This window comes from Carassius gibelio, chromosome A5 (genome assembly GCF_023724105.1).
Source record: "Carassius gibelio isolate Cgi1373 ecotype wild population from Czech Republic chromosome A5, carGib1.2-hapl.c, whole genome shotgun sequence".
NCBI classification, from domain to species: Eukaryota; Metazoa; Chordata; class Actinopteri; order Cypriniformes; family Cyprinidae; genus Carassius; species Carassius gibelio.
Genome location: NC_068375.1, coordinates 31,805,083 through 31,825,048, shown reverse-complemented (window position 1 = coordinate 31,825,048; position 19,966 = coordinate 31,805,083). Strand labels below are relative to the sequence as shown.

Here is a 19,966-nt window from a genome sequence, read left to right as displayed (position 1 = left end):
TTATGCACTATTCTATGACGTTTTTTAGTATAAATAATGCGAGTAGTGCATTCACACTGAAAATTCCAAGAAGAAAAAGTGCACACATGGATGATGCACTTAAACGAAAAAAACGAAGCGTGGAATGTTGGACTCTTCCTTTTTTTTATTGTGCAGAAATTATACAAAAATTTGTAAAAGCATATACAACTCACAACAGGTACGAAAACAAATAAAAATTCATATGAATATGTAAAGTGAAACAATTCATGCCAGGGGTGGAATTACACCAATTTAAAGTAACAAAAGCTTCATAGGTCTTTCTTGCTTTTTTGTTCTTAATTTTGTCTAATGTAGTACAATATTGTGTATGTTGGACACTTCATGCACTTAACTATTGCAGCTTTAATTACGTAGCGAAGTGGGAGGGGCTATCAGACATCTTATATAATTCATACACTACATGGTTGAGTACATAGTGCATAAGTAAATAGTGTATGAGTGCATATAGTGTATATTAGCTTGTATTTATGAGCCAACATGAGGGTTTGTTTGTAAAGTACAGAAATTAATTAATCCGAACATTAGCTAAGTGTTCAACATTCACCTTAGTCACCTCAACTGTTTAGGACACAAATTTGCTGGATAATAATAGAAGCTCCATATCATAGTCTTAATAAGATAAACCAGGTCACAGAAAATGAAGACTTTAAATAGGCTGTGTGAGCTTTTAAAGGATTTATATGTGCATTTGGATTTGTTTTGTGTTCCTAATGAACACGAGTAGACTTAAAAACAGACAACAACAAAAACTAATTTGTTTATTTATTTACTTTTGTCTTTTTCTCTTTGAGTATTTCTTTTTTCGAATTAAAGAAAAGGTAATGAAAGTTAATAGTTGTAATTCATTCTCTCTCTCAAAATATAATGGATTTCTCATCCAAATGCACATACACACACACAAATTATTCTTAAAAGTCTTAAACCTGGTTTCACAGACAGGGTTTAGACTAAACCAGAATTAGGCAATAGTTCAATTAGGACATTTATTTAAAAAAAAAAAACATGCCTCAGAAAAATACATTAGGCCTGCAGGTATGCATCTTGAGACATAACAAGGGCACTGACAAATTTTTAGATCAATCAGTGCAAATTAGTTTCAGTTGAAACCGCTCAGACTAACATTTTAGTCTGGGACTAGGCATTAACCTTGTCTGTGGAACCAGTAGCCTAGTTGTCAATCAACTCTTACCATCATAACTATGGTTTATTAAAATGATATAATCCTTTCAGTAAATATCTTTTTTTTATTATTATTCAATTTATCCGTAGATCTTCGATATTGAGCTCTATAATTTTGATTTTGTTTTAAGCTTTTTCAGCTTTATATTTTTAGCTTAATCCAAACAAAAAAAAAAAAATGAATGAAAAAAAGTCAATGAAATTCATGGGAGGAAAAGTGTATTGTATCTCCACATTCGCAGTTCCCTCCCGGTAGTTTGGGATGAACCGGGTGTTCCAGGCTGTGCAGAGATCCCGCACGAGCGAGCGACGCCAGCAGCGACGCGACACGCGCAGGAATCATGGACGCCCCGCGCCACACCGCCCCTCTCTGAGCTCTTCGCTGTCCTCACGCCCGTGGTGCTGAAATCAGCCTCGACCCGACAGCAATGTAACGGCAATGAGACAAAGACACCGGCAGCCCGACGAACAGACCGATAATGGACGATGATTTGTTTCAGTTAAGACAGCTCCCGTGAGTCTGCTTTTCATCACGTTTCTTTCATCCGCACGCGACCTTAGCCACCACGCAAACACTCTCTTTCCTTCACTTAAGCCCTTTTAGTGATCTACTAGAATGTGCTGTACACAATGTGACATTGATATTTACGCAACTTCTTTGAAAAATCACTGCTTACATAACCTAGATGTAGGCTGATGTAGAATAGATATTTATGCGCTGTATGGAGTGGCAAAGGTGTAGGCTACGTTTGGTAAACAGATCAAGTAGATTAAACGGGCTATATGTGTTTTAAAGCAGCTATGTTGTGTTGCATAGACTATTTTCCTCGTCCATTGATTCATTTGCATTGCACGTGACGATTCCATTGAATATACCTGTATAACAGAGGTTATATATGGATTATTGGGTTTTGAATTTGACTAATAGAAAAATTTTAAATCCTGTTTGTGACTTTTTAGGTTGTTCATACTAAATGATTTTTAAATTATTTCTGTGGAAGGCCTTCTTAACCCATACAAGACCTTTTCAAAATTATAAACTGAAATGTTGCTTAAACCAAAGATTAAAAATATGTTAACCCAAGGTTAAGTGAAAACCCTCTTAATAATATATATATATATATATATATATATATATATATATTATTATTACACATATATATATGTGTGTGTGTGTGTGTGTGTATATATATATATATATATATATATATATATATATATATATATATATATATATTAGCAAAACAGTTTAAATTTAACTGTAAAGGTACGTGTATTGTCCTGTTTAATGTAATTTTATTTTCATCATAAAGTAATATTTTATTTTTATTTTGAATTACATATATGTAATTAATTAATTTATTATTATTTTTTGTTAAATCTAATAAAATTTTAAACTTTATATGGTAAGGTAACTTTTATTCTCATCGGAGCTATATACACCTAAGTTTTTTGAGTATGCATTTCAAACTTATCCCCAAATAATGGATTTTTTTTTTCACTCAAAAACTAAAATGAAATGAACAAGTTGACAAAAATTTTGAATAAAAGATTTGACAATAAAATAGCATAATGGGAGATTTGCAAGCAATTTTCAGGGGCCGATCTATGGGCGGCAAAGGGTGCCAACTGCCATCCTAAGAAAAAGCATTGCCACCCCATGTCATGTGCAACCCCAGATTTACCCCAGAATAAAATAGAAATGTAAGTAGTGTTTTTTCGGTATTTTAGCAGCTGCGCTTTAATATGATGACATAAAAAAAAGATGTACAGCAAAAGTCTGCTCACACTGTGTAGTCAACTTCATGGAGACTCTTTACAAACGGCTTTTGGTGAGTCAGAAACACACAGCACAATGTAGCTGGGTAGCCCAATTCACAAAAAAAATTAGTTGTTTTCAATTATTATAAAGCTACACAATTATTTTCTGCAATACTTCTCATCGTTTATCTTGACTTGCATCATGTTATCCTCATAAATATTGCTGGCACCTGGATTCTCAAAAAGAGATCTGGATCACGGAAAATAAAAGCAGAGCTGGGTAAGAAATTTAATTTTAACTGGAATTTAAAAAAGCTTGCACTTGCAGGTTAGGGGCTATTTTGTGTGTTCTGGCCTTCCCTTATGCCTACAGACATTTCTACTTCTATTTCCACTAGAGGGAGCCAGAATCTTACTGGAGGGGCACGGGATAAACTACATTTTAATTCCAGCCTTTTCTATCAGTTGCCAGCTCTTTGAATGCAAATAAATGCATATATTTAGTTTATTTGTATATTTAGTATGGTGCACTGAAATATAGTTTTATATAATTAGTGTACAGTGAAATCTTTATAAATAAATAAATATAAATATTTATATTATTTATATAAATATTTTTTTATTAATACAACATTTTCAAGTTGCTAGACATTATTAAATATTATGATTAATGTTTATGATTAATATTGGTATCCATTTAAAATTAAGAGACAATTTTACTTCTTTTTCTTTTTTACATATATTTATACCCCATGGTTCAGCACGCATGTGTTTCGCGGATTAGGTTTAATTATGGAGTGAAAGTTTATCATTTGCACGTTTTGTCATACCAGTTTACACATTCACGAAATTTAACTCGCGCGCTGTTGTTTGTGCTCAGCCGAATTGATTCCTCTTTCACATACACACAAAGTTATAAAGTTAAAATACCCGTTTTGGCAAGTATTCTAGTAAACACTGTCGATTATGTCTAAAGTAAACTTAAATGGCTGAAAAAGAAACCGAATGTGTGTCAGTATTAGGTCTGTGCATTGGTCTTAAAGAGACAGCAACCAATAAATACCGGTTTCTGTCTGCTAATCAAATAACGCCACAGCTCTAACAAAGATGCATCTGTATTTAACTGTTATCTGAAAAATTATCTGATCCATGCCTCAAAATCTGTAATATGTGACCCTGGACCTCAAGTCACTGGGGTATATTGTATTTTATCAGTTGTATTGGTCAAAATTGTTGATTTTTCTTTTATGCCAAGAATCATTAGAATATTAAGTAAAGATCATGTTCTATGAACATATTTTGTAAATTTCCTACCATAAATGTATAAAAACATAGTTTTTGATTAGTAATATGCATAGCTAAGAATTAATTTGGTCAACTTCAAAGGTGATTTTCTCAGTATTTAGATTTTTTTTGCACCCTCAGATTCCAGATTTTCAAATAGTTACATTTTGTGGTCCATGGTCAAATATGATCTGAACCATGAGGTGTGTGATCCATTGCACCCCTATAGAAAAGTAAGATATCAGTAGTTTGTTTTTTTTTGTGTGTTTTTTTCTGATTCGAAAAAAATAACCAATCCATGACTCAAAATCCGTAATGTGATCTGAACCATGAGTTTTGTGATCCATTTTATATTATGTATATATATATATATATATATATATATTATGATCACATCGCTTATGACAGAATACATGTTAATAGGGCTATTTCTGACTTCTCCTTTAAATAGTAAGTTTTTTTTTTTTTTTTGAAAGTCAGTTGCCCTTTTTGGCAGCTGTTTGTTGATGTAACCTGTTCAATCAAACCCTAACTTTCAGTGAAGAGTCTAGATGGACTTTCCTGTATAAACCACATCATGAGATTCATTTCAGTGAATGGTGTATGACTGTTTTAAATGGAATAAGATCAGTCATGAACAGCAAAACATCTTGGTCTCAGTCTTGATTGATCACCCAGTCCATCAGTGGCATCTTAACAAGACAGTGCAAGTTACAAACAAATGGAAATCTATCCTTGTGTGTCATTGATAATCTTTGTTGCAGTAAAGGTCTTTCCACTGATGCAAAGAAGAGTTCTGAATAATCTGCCTGCTTATGCTGATGTTATTCCTGTGCTGCTGATGCTTGGCAGTAGGCCCAGTCGCCATCTGATGGTGTGCAGAAATCAGAATGGCAGCGTTCTTAATTGTTGATGTAGAGCTTGATTCAGCTGGTCTTTTCCATGCTTTATGGAAATAATACAGAGGAAAGAGTCACAAACACCATTCTTTCATGGGATTTTCTTTATGTTTGCAGGAGCCCAGGTCTGTGCTGTCATTAAAATCATTGCTAATTTGAGAAGATTTATGATCTTCATCTTGTTTTTTATTTGTTTATTTTAATGCTCCCAGAGACACGTTTGTCTCTGCTGAGCATGGAGAGGTCATCTGTTTAATTACACAGCTGCTCATGAAAGCTTTATTGCTCATAGTGTCGCTGTGAGCATTGCAATTACAGTAATTAAAACACTGGATATCTCTGTGCTCCTCTTATTTACTGCTCCCTGATCCAATCGGTCTTCATAGATGTGAGGATATTTGTATAGTAAAAATCCCCCCTGACTACTGCTAGAGCATCTGTTGTTGTTTTCTTTCAACTGTAGTTTTCATTCAGTGAGAAAATTCTTGTCAGCCAGTTGCCCCATAAAGGCTGTGGGTTGTGAGTCACAGTTTCAAACATTACTCCACTGTCTCTTCACACATCATCACAACATGCTAGCATTCTCTTGTGCTTTCTTTCCAGGCATTGCACAAACAAGCTCTCTCATCACCTTGGCAACAGGCTTTTATTATGTGCATCATTCTGTCCTGCACATTGCAGCTGTATCCCACATGCAGATGCTTGTTCTGTCAAGGGATATATTTTAGCATGCCACGTTACAATAAACAGCATATATTGGCTGGATGGTGTGTAGGCACATGCAAAGGCATTGCTAAATTAAACCTTTATTCAGTGTGTTGGAGCCATTCATATATATATATAGCACTTCAGAAATATGTCAATCTGAATCTTCTAATTGATTCTGATATCTGTCTTCCTGTTTTTCTCTCTGACAGAGTGGTGAAGTTCCGGCGTACAGGTGAAAGCACTCGCTCAGAGGATGAATATTGCAGCAGGGAAGAGGCTTTGCAGATGGATGGAGGACGGACGGATATGGAGTCTGTTTCCCTGGCTGATGGTGCTCCGGTTCCTCGGGAGTTTGCCAACCCCACTGATGGTATGATTAGCCAATAAATATTGCTTACTGATCACTAGTTAATTTTTTGTTAGAAAAGGTGTTTAGTTTCTTTCTAAATGTTTGCGATGAGTGGGCGGGGCCGAGAGCCGTGGGAGGGAAGCGAGGCCGGTGGAGTGAAAGTGTAATGAGCGACACTAGCACCACTCACCGGTCTCGAGTCCCACGCAGGAGCTCCGGATGGATAAAAGGAGGAGTGACAACAATGAAAGATGAGAGAGGACCAGGCCTGGACTATTTATTTTGTTATTTATGCAGCAGTTGTCCGTGAGGACCTTCCGCTTTTACTTTTGTTTGTGTTTGTTTATTTGTTTATTAAAGTTTTATTTTTAAACATTCGCCGATTCCCGCCTCCTCCTTCCAGATCTCCTAACTTTGTTATCATTAATCAATTAAAAGTTGAAAAACAAATTGTATGTAGTTTATTCATTTAATCGATTTTTCTTTTGTTAATTAAAGCTGTAATAAAACAATAATAATAATAAAAAAAAATCTAATGAAAATTTGAAATGCAACTAACTTAATTCAAATGTTTAAACTGAAGAACTAAAATGACTAAAACTGAAGTAAAAATTAATTCAACAGAAATATAGTACATAAAATAGAAGTAGAAACATAGAACTACATAAAATTACTGAAACTTAAATTAAAATTAAAAATGCAATAATAAGAGCTAATGACAAAATGATACTTGAGCATGTTAAATGGTTTCTATATACAGGACTGTTGAATTAATTATCAGACAGCTCACTGAACATCTTTAAGGCTAAACTACTCTCCATATGTTGCTCGTTCAACAGATACCTTCATGGTTGAGGATGCAGTGGAAGCCATTGGCTTCGGGACATTCCAGTGGAAACTATCCATCCTTACTGGACTTTCATGGGTAACAAAACTTAAACAAAATGCACTGAGGAAACAATTGTTGTATCATCACAGCACTCTATAATTACAATTAAATTGACCTTGGGTTCCAGTAAGACATTGTATAAATTAAACATTTTATTTACAAATTAATAAGCTGTAAATCTTTAGCTAATTCTGTTAGTCAGATGGAGTAGCTGCTATATTTGTTTCCATATTGCCGATGGCTGAATTTGTGTGCAGATGGCCGATGCCATGGAGATGATGATCCTCAGTATATTGGCCCCTCAACTGCACTGTGAGTGGGCACTGCTCAGCTGGGAGGTGGCACTGCTAACTTCGGTACTGTACACTATTCCTGGGGTCAATAATGACTTTCCTCATGCTTTTTAGAACGTTTGGAAGTAGTATTGGTTTTCTAGATCCTTCCTAAATGTGTTTGCCTGAATAACCACATTGATGTGTATGTAATGTGGAGATTCTACCATTCTCTGAAACAGGTAGTGTTTATTGGAATGATGATCAGTTCTTCATTATGGGGCAACATATCTGATAAATATGGGAGAAAAACAGTGAGTATGTAAATTAAAGTGAAGTATGTGCATGTCCAATGGCACAAATGGGATTTATATTCACTGTGCACCAGCGGGGAATGATTAAAGATGTGTGTGTTTTTGGTAGGGTTTGAAGATGAGTGTATTTTGGACTTTGTTTTATGGCCTCCTCAGTGCGTTTGCACCTATATATGGATGGATCCTGTTCCTCAGAGCTCTGGTGGGCTTTGGCATTGGAGGGGCTCCACAATCGTGAGTATGACACAGATCTAAATACACACACAAAGGTTTAGAAGTTTGGGGTTGATGGGATTTTTGAAAGCTTGAAAGTCTTATTTCATCAAGGCTGCATTTGATTAAAAAAATACTGTAAAACAGTCATATTGTGAAATATTTACATTTAAACTCTATTTTACTACATCCTGTGAGAGTAAATCAAATGCTGGTGCTATGCGTTGGTAAATTTGGTGGATTTAACATTTCTTGTAATTATCAACTTGAGAATAGTTGTGTTACTCAAAATATTTGTGGATATATTTGTTCTTTTTTTTTTACGATTTACTGAATAAAAAAAAAAAGTAAAAGAACAGCATTTATTTAAAAAAAATTTTTTTAAAGCGATGTAAAAAAATATTTAATGCATCCTTGCTAAATAACATTTGAATGATAGTGTGCAAGCATCAATTTAATTATGGTAAGGAGAATTGCAAGGTGTTACCCTAACATTTAAGGTTCTTTTCATTTGTATGTTGTCCTTTACAATTTGCCAGTTTTAATAACAATATCACTGAATAATTAGAGACTTATAGCAAACTTGTGGTCTCTCCTTTAAGAGTAACATTGTATGCTGAGTTTCTCCCCATGCGGTCCAGAGCCACTTGCATTCTGTTGATTGAGGTAATATTCTATTCTATTCTATTCTATTCTTAAATACAGATATCATAGCCCTGATTGATTAAATAGTTTCAGTTATAAATTGAACCAAAACATGGAGATTGTCATAACTGTGATATTGTGTGGATTTAGTCTAAATCTCTTTGAAATCTCTTTCTCTCTGACCTGCTGTAGATCTTCTGGGCTTTGGGTACAGTATTTGAAGTGCTCCTGGCTATTTTGGTGATGCCAACCTTAGGCTGGCGCTGGCTGCTGGCCTTCTCCACCATTCCACTCTTCATTTTTGCTTTTCTTTGCTTTGTAAGTGTTCTAAAATAGCACTTTTGTTGTTTCATTTTGAGCTAGATATGAATTATATATCGGTGTGAGCGATATATTGTCTAAACAAAAGTCTAAGCAAAATTTCAAATGCACATCAACAGTGGCTGCCGGAGAGCGCTCGTTATGACGTCCTGACAGGAAATAAAGAGAAGGCTTTAAACACACTCAAACGCATTGCTACAGAGAATAATGTCCCCATGCCGCTGGGAAAACTCATAGCAGCCAGACAGGTAAAATACCCGTTAAATATACTTGTGTATATTACTTTATTTATATAATTTATGCCATTTATGGCTTTTTTTTTACTTGGTCTTAATTTCTTGGAAAACCATTAAACACTTCTTATAATACAGTAGTGTTGAATCTGCATTGGTGTGTGAAAGTTTTCATGCAAAAATTATGATGCATAAATTATTTTTATGAATTATGATTATGAGTTGTTTAAAATCTTTGGAATGAATAAATGCATACATACATACATACGAATCAACTTAAACTACATGTTCATGTTTTTTTCTATACCAAACTATTAGATAATATTATTTATACTACTTCTGTTATTATTCTTTTGACCTTTCTATTCATCAAAGAATTCTGAAAAAAAATAATAATAATGGTTTCATGGTTTCTGCAAAAATATTAAGCAGTAAAACCCTTTTCAGCATTGATGATAATAAGAAGTGTTTCGCTGAAAACTGGAGTAATGGCTGCTGGATTCAGCTTTGCTATCATAGGAATAAATTACTTTTTTTAAAATATATTAAAATAGAAAAAATATTTTAATTTTATATAATGTGATCTAATAATAATATTTCACAATATTACCATATTTATTCTCTCTCTATCTCTCTCTCTCTTTATCCATTTTGACATATTTTATCTCCCCTTATTTTGGGTATAATTGTTATTTTCTGTGTTCAGGAGGACAGGGGAAAAATTCAAGATCTTTTCTCTCCACACTTCCGTTTGACTACTATTCTGCTCTGGTTCATATGGTAAGATGGTCATACAAATTCCTATTAATTACCGTGTTAGCTCTTATTCAATCACCTGTCTGCATTCTTCATGGAGATGTCTACTACTAAATCTTAAAAAGGATGTTTTGTTCCCCTAAGATTTTTGTCACATCTATCTCTTTTGTTTCACAATTACACTCAGATATTTCACAGTGTTTTGTTCTGGCTGCTTTCATTCATATTCAGTTTATTATGTGCTTTCTGTTACAGGTTCTCTAATGCATTCTCATATTATGGCGTGGTTTTGCTGACCACTGCACTTTTCCAGGAGGGAGGCGCCTGTGGTCGTGAGTGAAAGCTATTGTGTGTGTAAAAACAGACTGGAGTATAGTGAGAAAATAGGGGCTATGTAAAGAATAGAATATCACATTATTCAACATATGTTGTATACTGTACAATTTAACCTGTATGCTGTTTAATTTTTTTTAAATAGTATGTAAACCAGTGTGTTTAATATAATTTCACTCCAGAAGAATCAAAACCATACAAAACCAAGGTATTCTGTGTGCATACAATGGGATCGCTGTGATTTTGCCAAGTATACATGTTGCTGCATCAACATGTTTTGATGATCCTGGAACAAAATTATTGTCCAAGAATATAGACTTAACCCAATCCCTAAACCTAAACCTAACCCTAACCATCATTTATTCCTAAAATCAGTGGGAAAGGATAGCTGATTAACAAGGGTGTAGAATCCTAATTGTAAGCCTTAAACAGTTATTTCCTGAAAAGTTATATCTCAGTTCATATTGGTTGATTGGAGTGTTGTTTCAGGATCAAAAGGGAGGTTGATCAGGAACATGTTGTACTTTTGAAATCACGTTCACCATACATTGGTCTTGTGTCTCCCCCTAGAGGCGAAGGGCAGTAAAATGGAGCCAGGTTGCAGTTTGGAGTGCAAATATCTGAATTCAGATGATTACAAAGACCTTCTATGGACCACACTTTCTGAGTTTCCTGGTATACATTTGTATTTTAATGCAATTAAATTAAAATAATAAAACATTTACCCACTCTCCAAGATAGAAGGTCGAAGGTAGTTAAGTTTGGATGTAAGTTTGTTTCTTTATCAGAACAGATTTGGAGGAATTAAGCATTATGTCACTTGCTCACCAGTGGATCCTCCTCACTGAATGGGTGCCATCAGAATGAGAGATGAAACAGCTGATAAAAGCATCACGATAATCCACATGACTCAAGTTCATCAGTTAATGTATTTTGAAGTGAAAAGCATCTTTAAGATGTCTTGTCTGAATCAGGAGAGAAATATGCACAGATCAAACACAATTAAAAAGCAAAAACAGTCCAAAACAATTCTAAACAGAAGTCAGTGTAATCTGAGATGACTGGAATCGTGTGGATTAATTGTGCATTTTTGTGATATTTTTTACCCAGTGTTTGGACTGTCATTCTTACGGCACCCATTCACTGCAGAGGATCCATTGGTGAGTAAGTGATGCAGTGCTAAATTTCTTTGAATCTGTTCCAATGAAGAAAAAACGAATCTACATTTCGGGAAAAAAAATGTTTGGGTGAACTTTAACATCTCATTTTTAAATAACGTATGGCAGGCAAAAAAAAAAAAAGTGACTAACTTATTGATTGATGCATCACAGGCCTGCTGGTGACCCTGTGGGCGATTGATCGATTAGGGAGAAGGATGACTATGGCACTGTGTTTCTTTGTCTTCTCTCTCTGCATTGTGCCACTCTACGCCTGTGTGGGAAGGTCAGAAAGCACATCTATTACTGTCTTTTTTTTAGTGTATTCAAGCCTTTTTAATTGCATATGTGACCATACTGTGAATAACTACATTCCCTATATTGCAGGACTTCTTTGACAGTATTTATATTCATTGCAAGGGCTTTCATTGCTGGAGGTTTCCAGGCTGCATATGTGTACACTCCTGAGGTAAGAACTCTTTTTCAGTTCCTTTCAGTTGTTTAATTTTTTTTTTTTTTTTTGGAAGAACTGAGGCTCAAAGGAAAGCTCTATCATTATTTGCAGTCAAAGGAATATGTAATAGAAACAAAGGAAAATGTGACACTCAGATAAATTGAAAGGAGAGTAAAGCCTGTAGACTGTCAGTGTAATGTGAAATGTTTTGCTCAAGGCATCAACTGTGCTAAAAAATGATTTTTTTGACCAATTCCTGGCTCACTCCTACCACTAGGCAGACATTGCAACAGCTTACCTGACATAAAAACAGGCCACTTTGTCACATTTATTTTTTTTATTAATACTGGAGTTCATCTCCAGATACAGGACTGGAGGGCTGAATATTATGCATAGTGTCTGTAGGTTGTCTTTGTTGTAAATGCCATTAAGGTCATTTTATTCCATACATAGTAGTTGTAGTTACTAACCTGAGGCAGTTTTGTTAACTACATTAATCTTTGTCTGTGATATTTAACTGGTTTTGAAAGTGTTTACAGCATGATAGCAGTGAAGTGAAGTAATAGATCCATGTAGGTCATGTAGGTCCATTCACTAACCTCCCTGTGGTTATGTAATAGTTCAATGTTCAATGAGAAGATCACCCAAATCACTCATTATCTCTCTCTCTCTCTCTCTCTCTGTGTCTTTTGCAGGTTTATCCCACAGCAACGAGGGCACTGGGTTTGGGCACCAGCAGTGGGATGGCTCGGGTTGGAGCGCTCATCACACCATTTGTGGCACAGGTGTGGAAACAATAACCAGGAACTTACTATTCAATAACTGTTCATATCTGTGTAAATGTTTTCAGAAATTATGGTTCATTAGTAAGTTTGTAAGTTAGTAAGTTTGTACATAAAATTATTTTAAATTCACAGGTGGGAAAATACTAAAACCAACTTAAACCACATATTTGAGTTCACATTTTGGTATATACGAAACTTTAAGATACTATTATTTATTCTATTATACTATATTATTCTTTTGAACAAATGGTTTCTGTAAAATATTAAGCAGCACAACCATTTTCAGCAGTAATACTAAGAAATTATTCTTGAGCACCAAATTATCCTATTAGAATGATTTCTGAAGGATCGTGTGGCAAAATATTTGCTATGACACAACCAATATTGTGTAAAGCACTATCTAAATAAAGGTGACTTGACTCTGAAAACTGGAGTAATGGCTGTTGAAAATTCAGGTTTACCAATCTAGGAATAAATTACATTTTTAAATACATGAAAATAGAAAACTTAAATTCTAATAGTGTTATGCAATAGTGTTCCTGTAGCTCAATTGGTAGAGCATTGTGCTATCAAGTGCAAGGTTGGGGGTTCGATTCCCTGGGAACACATGATAGGTAAAAATTGATAGCCTGAATGCACTGTAAGTCGCTTTGGATAAAAGCATCTGCTAAATGTAATTTAATTTTAATTTAATTTACTGTTTTTACTGTATTTTTGATTTAAAAAAATGAAATCTTGGTGAACATAAGAGATCTTTGCTTCCTTCTTCAAGGTGATGCTGGAATCCTCTGTGTACCTGACTCTGTCAGTGTACTGTTGCTGCGGTCTGCTGGCTGCTATTGCTTCCTGTGCCCTGCCCATAGAGACCATAGGACGAGGCCTCCAGGAGTCCAGTCACAGAGAGTGGGGTCAGGAGATGATGGGACGGGCCTCAGAGCACAGCCCTGGAGGGATTCCACATTCCAGCTCTGGATCACAGGACTAAGGCACACTACATGTAGGTTTGGAAAGACATAGTAGAAGAAAGTGTTCTTAGTTTGAAGTGGGGAATCTTTTCTGTAAAAAAAAGCAATGTGTGTCCACAAAAGAATAGCAGATTTAATGATTTTAAGAACTGCTTGGTTTTGTCAGTCCATTAATGACACATTCCTCCACCTAAGGTTGCAAGGTTTCTTTTTCTAAACCTCTGGACCAAACAATTAGAGTGGAATAGATTCACATCACATAATACTCCCCTTTTACCTTATTCCACAAAGAAGTACAACAGGAAATGGGTTGAAAACGGATCTAAGTATTACAGATTGCATTATGCAGTTTAACACATGAAATCGCTCTCACATGTTGTAAGGATCTGATGAGCATTTGAACAATGAAAGATTTGAACCTGAAGTCTAGAAGTTGAAAGATAGCGCAGGACAATGTGTGTCTGCAACAGGTTTAGAATGACAGTGAGAAGAAAGAGAATGTTTTATTATTTTTATTTTTTTAAGAAGGCCTTACACTTTACCTCCAGCGTTCCTTTGGGAGAGTCACGACAACTTTAATCTATTAATTGAAAGAAAGACAGGATGCTGCTATAAATCAGACATTGTGCACCGGTTTGTGGTGCTATACTTCTTTTTTGTTTTTAAAGAACCATTTACCATACTTAATTGTTAATTGTTATGGTTAATTGTTAGCCATTCATAGTTTTGGACTTTCATTGACACCAGTGATGTATCTAGTGGACACCAAAGTCTTCATTTCACTCCACTCAGCACTTGAGAGCACCTCTCTATCCTCTCACCGGCTGCCAACTACAGTCCCTCTTATAAAGTGTATAAACTCCAGTTGATCCCTTATAATCAGGCATATCAAAGGTTATTGGATAATTATAATCTTAAAATACAGCTCAATAAGAATAAAACAATAGCAAGTGGCTTTCAACAGTACAGGCCTTTGGGACCAATATATTTTATGACTGTCTGTTCTAGCACATCAGCTTCCAAGCACATTTTTCAAACAATGGCTTGCATCAGAACACACAACTTGAACATTTAGCAACAACTTGTTTTTGTTTTGTTTTTCAGCACAACCGCTCAATTCTATATTCAGTTATTTCTGCCTTTTCAACTGTAAAGTGGGTATGTGTGTGGCATGATGGGAAGTGTGCAGTTGTTCATGAGAGTGCAGAGAGTTGCCCGTCTTTTGTGATATAGTGCCGTGTTTTGTGTCTTTGTGCACAGATCTCTTGCCACTGCACTGGATGTACATGTATGATAACAATAAATCATGCTTCAAGCAAATTGCGTTGTATTTTTGAGCACTGAGCATTGTGTTAGCAGCGTAAAAGGTTTTGGGTTCAATTCCCAGGCAACACACATACTGATTAAAAAAATGTATTGCCTGAATGCACTGTAAGTCGCTTTGGATAAAAGCGTCTGCCAAATGCATAAATGTAAATATGTATCCTTATTCTATATTAGAGCAGATAAATGTAGACAAACGTATTCCATTCTAGAGATTCATTAACTCTTGAAATCTGTATGACCATGGTTATTAGATTAGCGAGAATCAACTTGATAGATAACATTATCCAGAGGCATAGATCTATTAGAGACGTGATTTAGAGTGTGCTAGCAGGCCTTTCTGCTCCAGGATCTGACCAAAGAGACGAGCAGCTTCCTCAGCACATCCACGATGGATGGTCAGTCCAAAACCTCCATGTCCATAGTTATGAATCACCTGAGGTGAAAGAAAACAACACGGTGTTTGAAAGATTTATCATGAACCCCAAAAGGGACATGATGGTGGAAAAATAGATTTTTTTTGCATTTGCTTGTGCAACCTTAATGTTTGCTTAAAAATATTTTGCATTTACTTGGAACACTTTTATTTGTGCTTTTAAAACTTTAGCATTCACTTGCAAAACTTTACACCATGTGGATGTGTACGTTATTGCTCACACCGCATCATGCTAGAAGCAGTCTTTTTCATAATTTTGTGTCAGTATCAGAATCAATCCTTGCAAAGTATTAATATATTTTTACATCTCATATTTTTCCAATACCAGTTTTGTAAGCAAATGCTAAAATTTTGCAATTGAATTCAATGGTTCCTGGGGGAAAGCAAAAGTTTTGCAAGCGAAGGCAAATGCTCTGCAATATATTTTTTTCCTTACATCTCATATTTTTCCAATAGCATGTCCATTTAGGGGCTATTAATGTATTAATCATCCATTATCTTGGCTGTTGATACTGATAGCAATCTTTCTTTATTGAAAAGATGGCATCAGATCTCAAGTGTAATGATCATTATACTCGCCTCAAACGACATCGGTCCAGATCGTATGGTCTCTTTCTCCAGTCTAACTTTATTGCGTGTGGGCCTGAGACCAGTCCAATCCTCTACTATCCGCGCATGCTAGTGAAAAAAAAAAAAAAAAAAGAGATCCAATCCACTCATGCCACTCAAACAATCACTAATTTAGGAAGGCTAAATGGCTGAAGCTACCTGTAGACTGGGCTCAAGCTTGCAGGCAGCTTCCCAGATTCCTTCATGGTCCACAGAACAGTTCTGCAGATTCCAGTTTCCGACTTGGAAAACTCCACCCACAGTGACTAAACGACTCCTGCAGACACATTATTACCAGAGGTAATGTACATCACTGCTAAGACAACACTATTTGCACCTCATTATAAACACAACAATGCTTGAGTAATTACGTATTATTTTAGTATTACATACTATAACAGTATTTATTCATATTTTAATTTAGCTTTTATATTTTCAGTTTACTTTTTAATTTTAGTTCGAATTTAGCAATGTTATGCACCTTTGTCATTTTATTTATTTATATTTATATTTTTTACTTCAGTTTATTTTTTAGCTTTAGTAATTTTTGTACATCTCAGCTAGATGCCAATCCAACATTTCTAATGTTTAAGTTTAAGTTTTTTATCTACTGTTATATTTTATTTTATTTCAATTACTAGAAAAACAATACAGTGTCATTATAAAGAGGCTCACCCAGGAATTATGTATGGTGAGTTATAAACTCCTGATGAGGAATCATGTGTGATGACCCAGTGTTTCAACCAGGGAGCGTCTACCTGTTGATATGAAAAGCATTAGATCAAAACAGTTCCCTGTTAAAGGTTTATGCCTGATCGACTTTTATCCACTAAACCTGACCTTGATGATCTGTCCTCTGCCCGGCTGGAGCTCAGGATCAGGCTGAAGGTCTCCTGATCGGACACCGGAACAGTTGATGATAACATCAGCACCACTGTCTGCCAGCTGGAGTCCATTTTTGAGGACATTACAAATACACACATTTTATGATTAAAATGAACAGTTTACATGAGGCAAGCAGAATCTCAACATTAATTAAATTAAATTAGTGAATCAGCTTAGTATTAGTTAACCAGATGCTACACTTTTCTGAATTGTTTTAACAATAAAGCTAACAAGTACACTACCGTTCAAAAGCTTGGGCTAGCTAAGACTTTTTTTATAAGTCTCTTATGGTCACAAAGGCTGCATTTATTTGATCTAAAATACAGTAAAAGCTGTAATGTTATAACAATATTATTATTGTAATATTATTACAAAATAACTGTTTTATATATATTAACAACTATTTAAATACATGTTAAAATTTAATTTATCTCTGACGAAATGCTAAATTTTCAGCAGTCATTAGTTCATTCTTCAGTGTCACATGATCCTTCAGAAATCACTTTTTTTTTTCATTTTTTACTTTAATGTATTCAGTTTAATGTGATCGATTTAATGTGTTTTAGAGAATTTGAATGATCATCACTGAATGATTTCTTTCAAAAAATATTTAAATAAACAGCAGTGTAAATTTTAAGATGCTGAACTTTAAAATTTCAAAAGATAAATGAAAAAGGAATTGCTCAGACCTCTTTAAATGAACCGATCTTCCTCTGATAAAACTTGACCTTTCTTTGTCTTAACCTGCAGAAATCAGAAAAGTGACCAAGGTGTCAAAGATACTGTTAATCATTGTTAGACCAGAAAAGATTCAAACTGTAAATGAGTAACACATTCACAACAGATTTCACATAACTATATAAATGCACCATGGTTATTCTGATGTGTATACAGTAAAACAATAGGATACGAACATGCAGGTAAAAATTTGGACACACACATACACACACATCTATGCATGTAGAAGATGTGTAGACACATATACATAAGCCTAAAAATCTGAAATATTACTTATTGATCTTAAATTAAATCTCTTATCTGAAAAAAATGTAACACTTTCCAAGCTTAAATTACATTTTGAATTTCAGATTTCACTGTGGACTTTTGAACTCCATTGTACAGTATATTCAATTCTATTTCATTCCAATTCTTTAGATTAGATTAGATAACAGGAATCTCGCACCAGTCCATAAGCCAGGGCAGGTATGTTTTCCCTTCAATCATGAGAGCAGTGTTGAACCACCCAAAACTGAAAAGACAAAGTGAAACAATATTGCATTCACAAATCCATTTCATGATCAAATCCATTTAAAGTCATTCATTTTGATTCCAAACCTACAACTATCAAAGGGTAAAACAACAAAATTGATTCTGAAAATAAGTCTTCAGCATCAAATTACAGAAATAACTTGTGATGGGATGCAGGTGATAAGTACCTGTATCCTGGGAACATGTCTAGTTCACGTTGAGTCAGCTGACGAAAGCCCAACACAGCATCTTTAAATGAAGGGTCCTGTTTGAGGGGAGCAGAGAAATTGCAGTCATTTTCACAATTCTCTGCAGTTTAAAGTGGACGTTAAGGCCTTTTGATTCTGACCAGTTTTGTTATTTTTTTATTCAGCTATACAGTAAGGTTCATTATGCTCTGTTCTGCACTTTCAAACATGCCCTGCACTGGACTTGTGGAGTGCAAGAACATCATTCAGTCAAGAAGAATTGTTATTCTATAAATAAGGGCCTACAGTCAGAGACCAAATTGTGAAATCATTTACCTGACTATATACTACAGTATGCTCTATGTATCAGAATACGCAGTTTATTACACACCACTCTGTAGATGATAACATGGAAAGCTAATGTTCTCACCGGCAGGTGTTCAGTGCACAGATTGTAGCCAGACTGGAGAAAGATTCCCATTCTCACAGAATCTGGAGAGCTGAGGCAACTTAGTAGATACTGAAACGTCTCTTTGTTCCATTTACTGAGAAAAAGGAAATAAAACATTCTACTTGCTGCTATAGAATATAGAGCATCCTGGGTACTTCAGGATAATTGAGAAACATAAGGATGTGCTTCCACTGATTCACTGACACAGATTCCACACAAATAAAAGCTCACGTTTCTTGCACATTCCCCTTGTCATAGAGATATGGCTGCCAGAGTCCAGCTGCCCCGTCACTGGTGGTGAGTGGAGTGAAGACATCAGCATACACCTCTATGGTGAGAGGGGCGATCCTGTCGTGGAAGTGCTGGTAGATGCTCTGAGCAGTGGAGAGGCCGATGACCCCCGCTCCAATAATGCACACCCTCATCTCTGCTAACTAAATGCAAGTGTAAATATGAATGCAGGGTTGTTTATTAAATATCGTAATGTTGCCAACTGATTGGATAAGAATTTTAGCACAAACTTGTGTATTTTGAATCATCCACCAGTGAATACATAATGCTGCCATATGTTTGCATTGTCATGAAAAATGCAACATTTATTTAATTAAGTCTTATGTTCATTTAAAATTCCATATGGACACAATTACGTTAACATGCATAATGAGGTTAAAGAGCTTGAGTTGTTTTTATTAGTATAATTTTTGTGAGCTTTTAAATATTTTTAAGCTAAAGCTTAATAGGTAATGCATTGCATGTAATGCCAAGCTTGAATGAATCCATATGTTACATTTATGCACTTGGCAGAATTGCATTCCATTGTATTTAGGTCAGTTTGATAAAAAGACAGTTTCACTTACCAAACTTTTTTGTCTTGTTAACTTCAAAAAGAGATCGACGTTGTCCTAAACACGTTCTTATCTTCTCTCTTGCAAGAACAGTCTTATTAAGCAATGTAACGATAGGACGCAAAACTTAAAAATTAACTTTTTCCCTCATTACGTAACTTCAACTGTGACGTTGAGGTGGCGCTATTCCTGAGTTATACGCCTTCCGAAAATGCTCTGTATGATGGATGCTGAATGCTAGTCTTACTATTCTTACATGGTATAACTAGTAATACTAGTTTGCTATTCTTAATTCAGCCATAGAAAATTCATCGTTTTGATTCATCTTAGTGATTCGAATCTTTTTAATTTGTTCACCAAAAAGAGTCGCTTGTGGTACATCGTTACTCCAGTAGGTGTCAGTATAAGTCGTTTTATACCAC

At 35.1% G+C, this 19,966-nt stretch overlaps 2 protein-coding genes across 3 annotated transcripts; one reads left to right on the top strand and one right to left on the bottom strand.

The window, feature by feature from the left end:
- The first annotated feature begins 2 nt into the window (after positions 1–2).
- Positions 3–14,879, top strand: LOC128012932 (synaptic vesicle 2-related protein). Of its 2 annotated transcripts, XM_052595540.1 has the most exons (17): positions 59–199; positions 1,464–1,735; positions 6,083–6,243; positions 7,062–7,147; positions 7,369–7,467; positions 7,626–7,697; positions 7,807–7,931; positions 8,513–8,576; positions 8,748–8,873; positions 8,996–9,124; positions 9,816–9,889; positions 10,121–10,197; positions 10,769–10,873; positions 11,530–11,641; positions 11,743–11,824; positions 12,505–12,594; positions 13,367–14,879. In XM_052595540.1, the coding sequence occupies exons 2-17, from the start codon at positions 1,701–1,703 to the stop codon at positions 13,577–13,579; spliced, it is 1,650 nt and encodes a 549-aa protein (XP_052451500.1). In that variant the 5' UTR covers positions 59–199; positions 1,464–1,700; the 3' UTR covers positions 13,580–14,879. The 2 variants fall into 2 exon arrangements, with proteins under 2 accessions (XP_052451491.1, XP_052451500.1); XM_052595531.1 differs by lacking the exon at positions 1,464–1,735 and having other exon boundaries at positions 3–199.
- On the bottom strand, positions 14,057–19,716 carry LOC128012958 (D-amino-acid oxidase). The gene is made up of 11 exons (XM_052595568.1): positions 19,557–19,716; positions 18,931–19,133; positions 18,679–18,793; positions 18,249–18,325; positions 17,996–18,061; positions 17,502–17,556; positions 16,768–16,872; positions 16,603–16,685; positions 16,087–16,204; positions 15,898–15,996; positions 14,057–15,318 (listed from the first exon to the last, which is right to left on the bottom strand). Exons 2-11 carry the CDS (start codon positions 19,122–19,124, stop codon positions 15,187–15,189), a joined length of 1,044 nt encoding a protein of 347 aa, XP_052451528.1. The 5' UTR covers positions 19,125–19,133; positions 19,557–19,716; the 3' UTR covers positions 14,057–15,186.
- Between the last annotated feature and the right edge of the window lie 250 nt (positions 19,717–19,966).

Bases quoted from the DNA above. Each gene is read 5' to 3' on its own strand.
- LOC128012958 (XM_052595568.1), bottom strand. From the start codon at position 19,124: ATGAGGGTGTGCATTATTGGAGCGGGGGTCATCGGCCTCTCCACTGCT. The intron at 16,205-16,602 runs GTGAGCCTCTTT...ATGTGTCTGCAG, and splicing joins TCACCATACATAATTCCTGG to GAGTCGTTTAGTCACTGTGG. The intron at 15,997-16,086 runs GTAGCTTCAGCC...TTTTTTCACTAG, and splicing joins AGCTTGAGCCCAGTCTACAG to CATGCGCGGATAGTAGAGGA.
- LOC128012932 (XM_052595531.1), top strand. From the start codon at position 3: ATGCACTATTCTATGACGTTTTTTAGTATAAATAATGCGAGTAGTGCA. The intron at 7,148-7,368 runs GTAACAAAACTT...ATTTGTGTGCAG, and splicing joins TCCTTACTGGACTTTCATGG to ATGGCCGATGCCATGGAGAT. The intron at 11,825-12,504 runs GTAAGAACTCTT...TGTCTTTTGCAG, and splicing joins CATATGTGTACACTCCTGAG to GTTTATCCCACAGCAACGAG.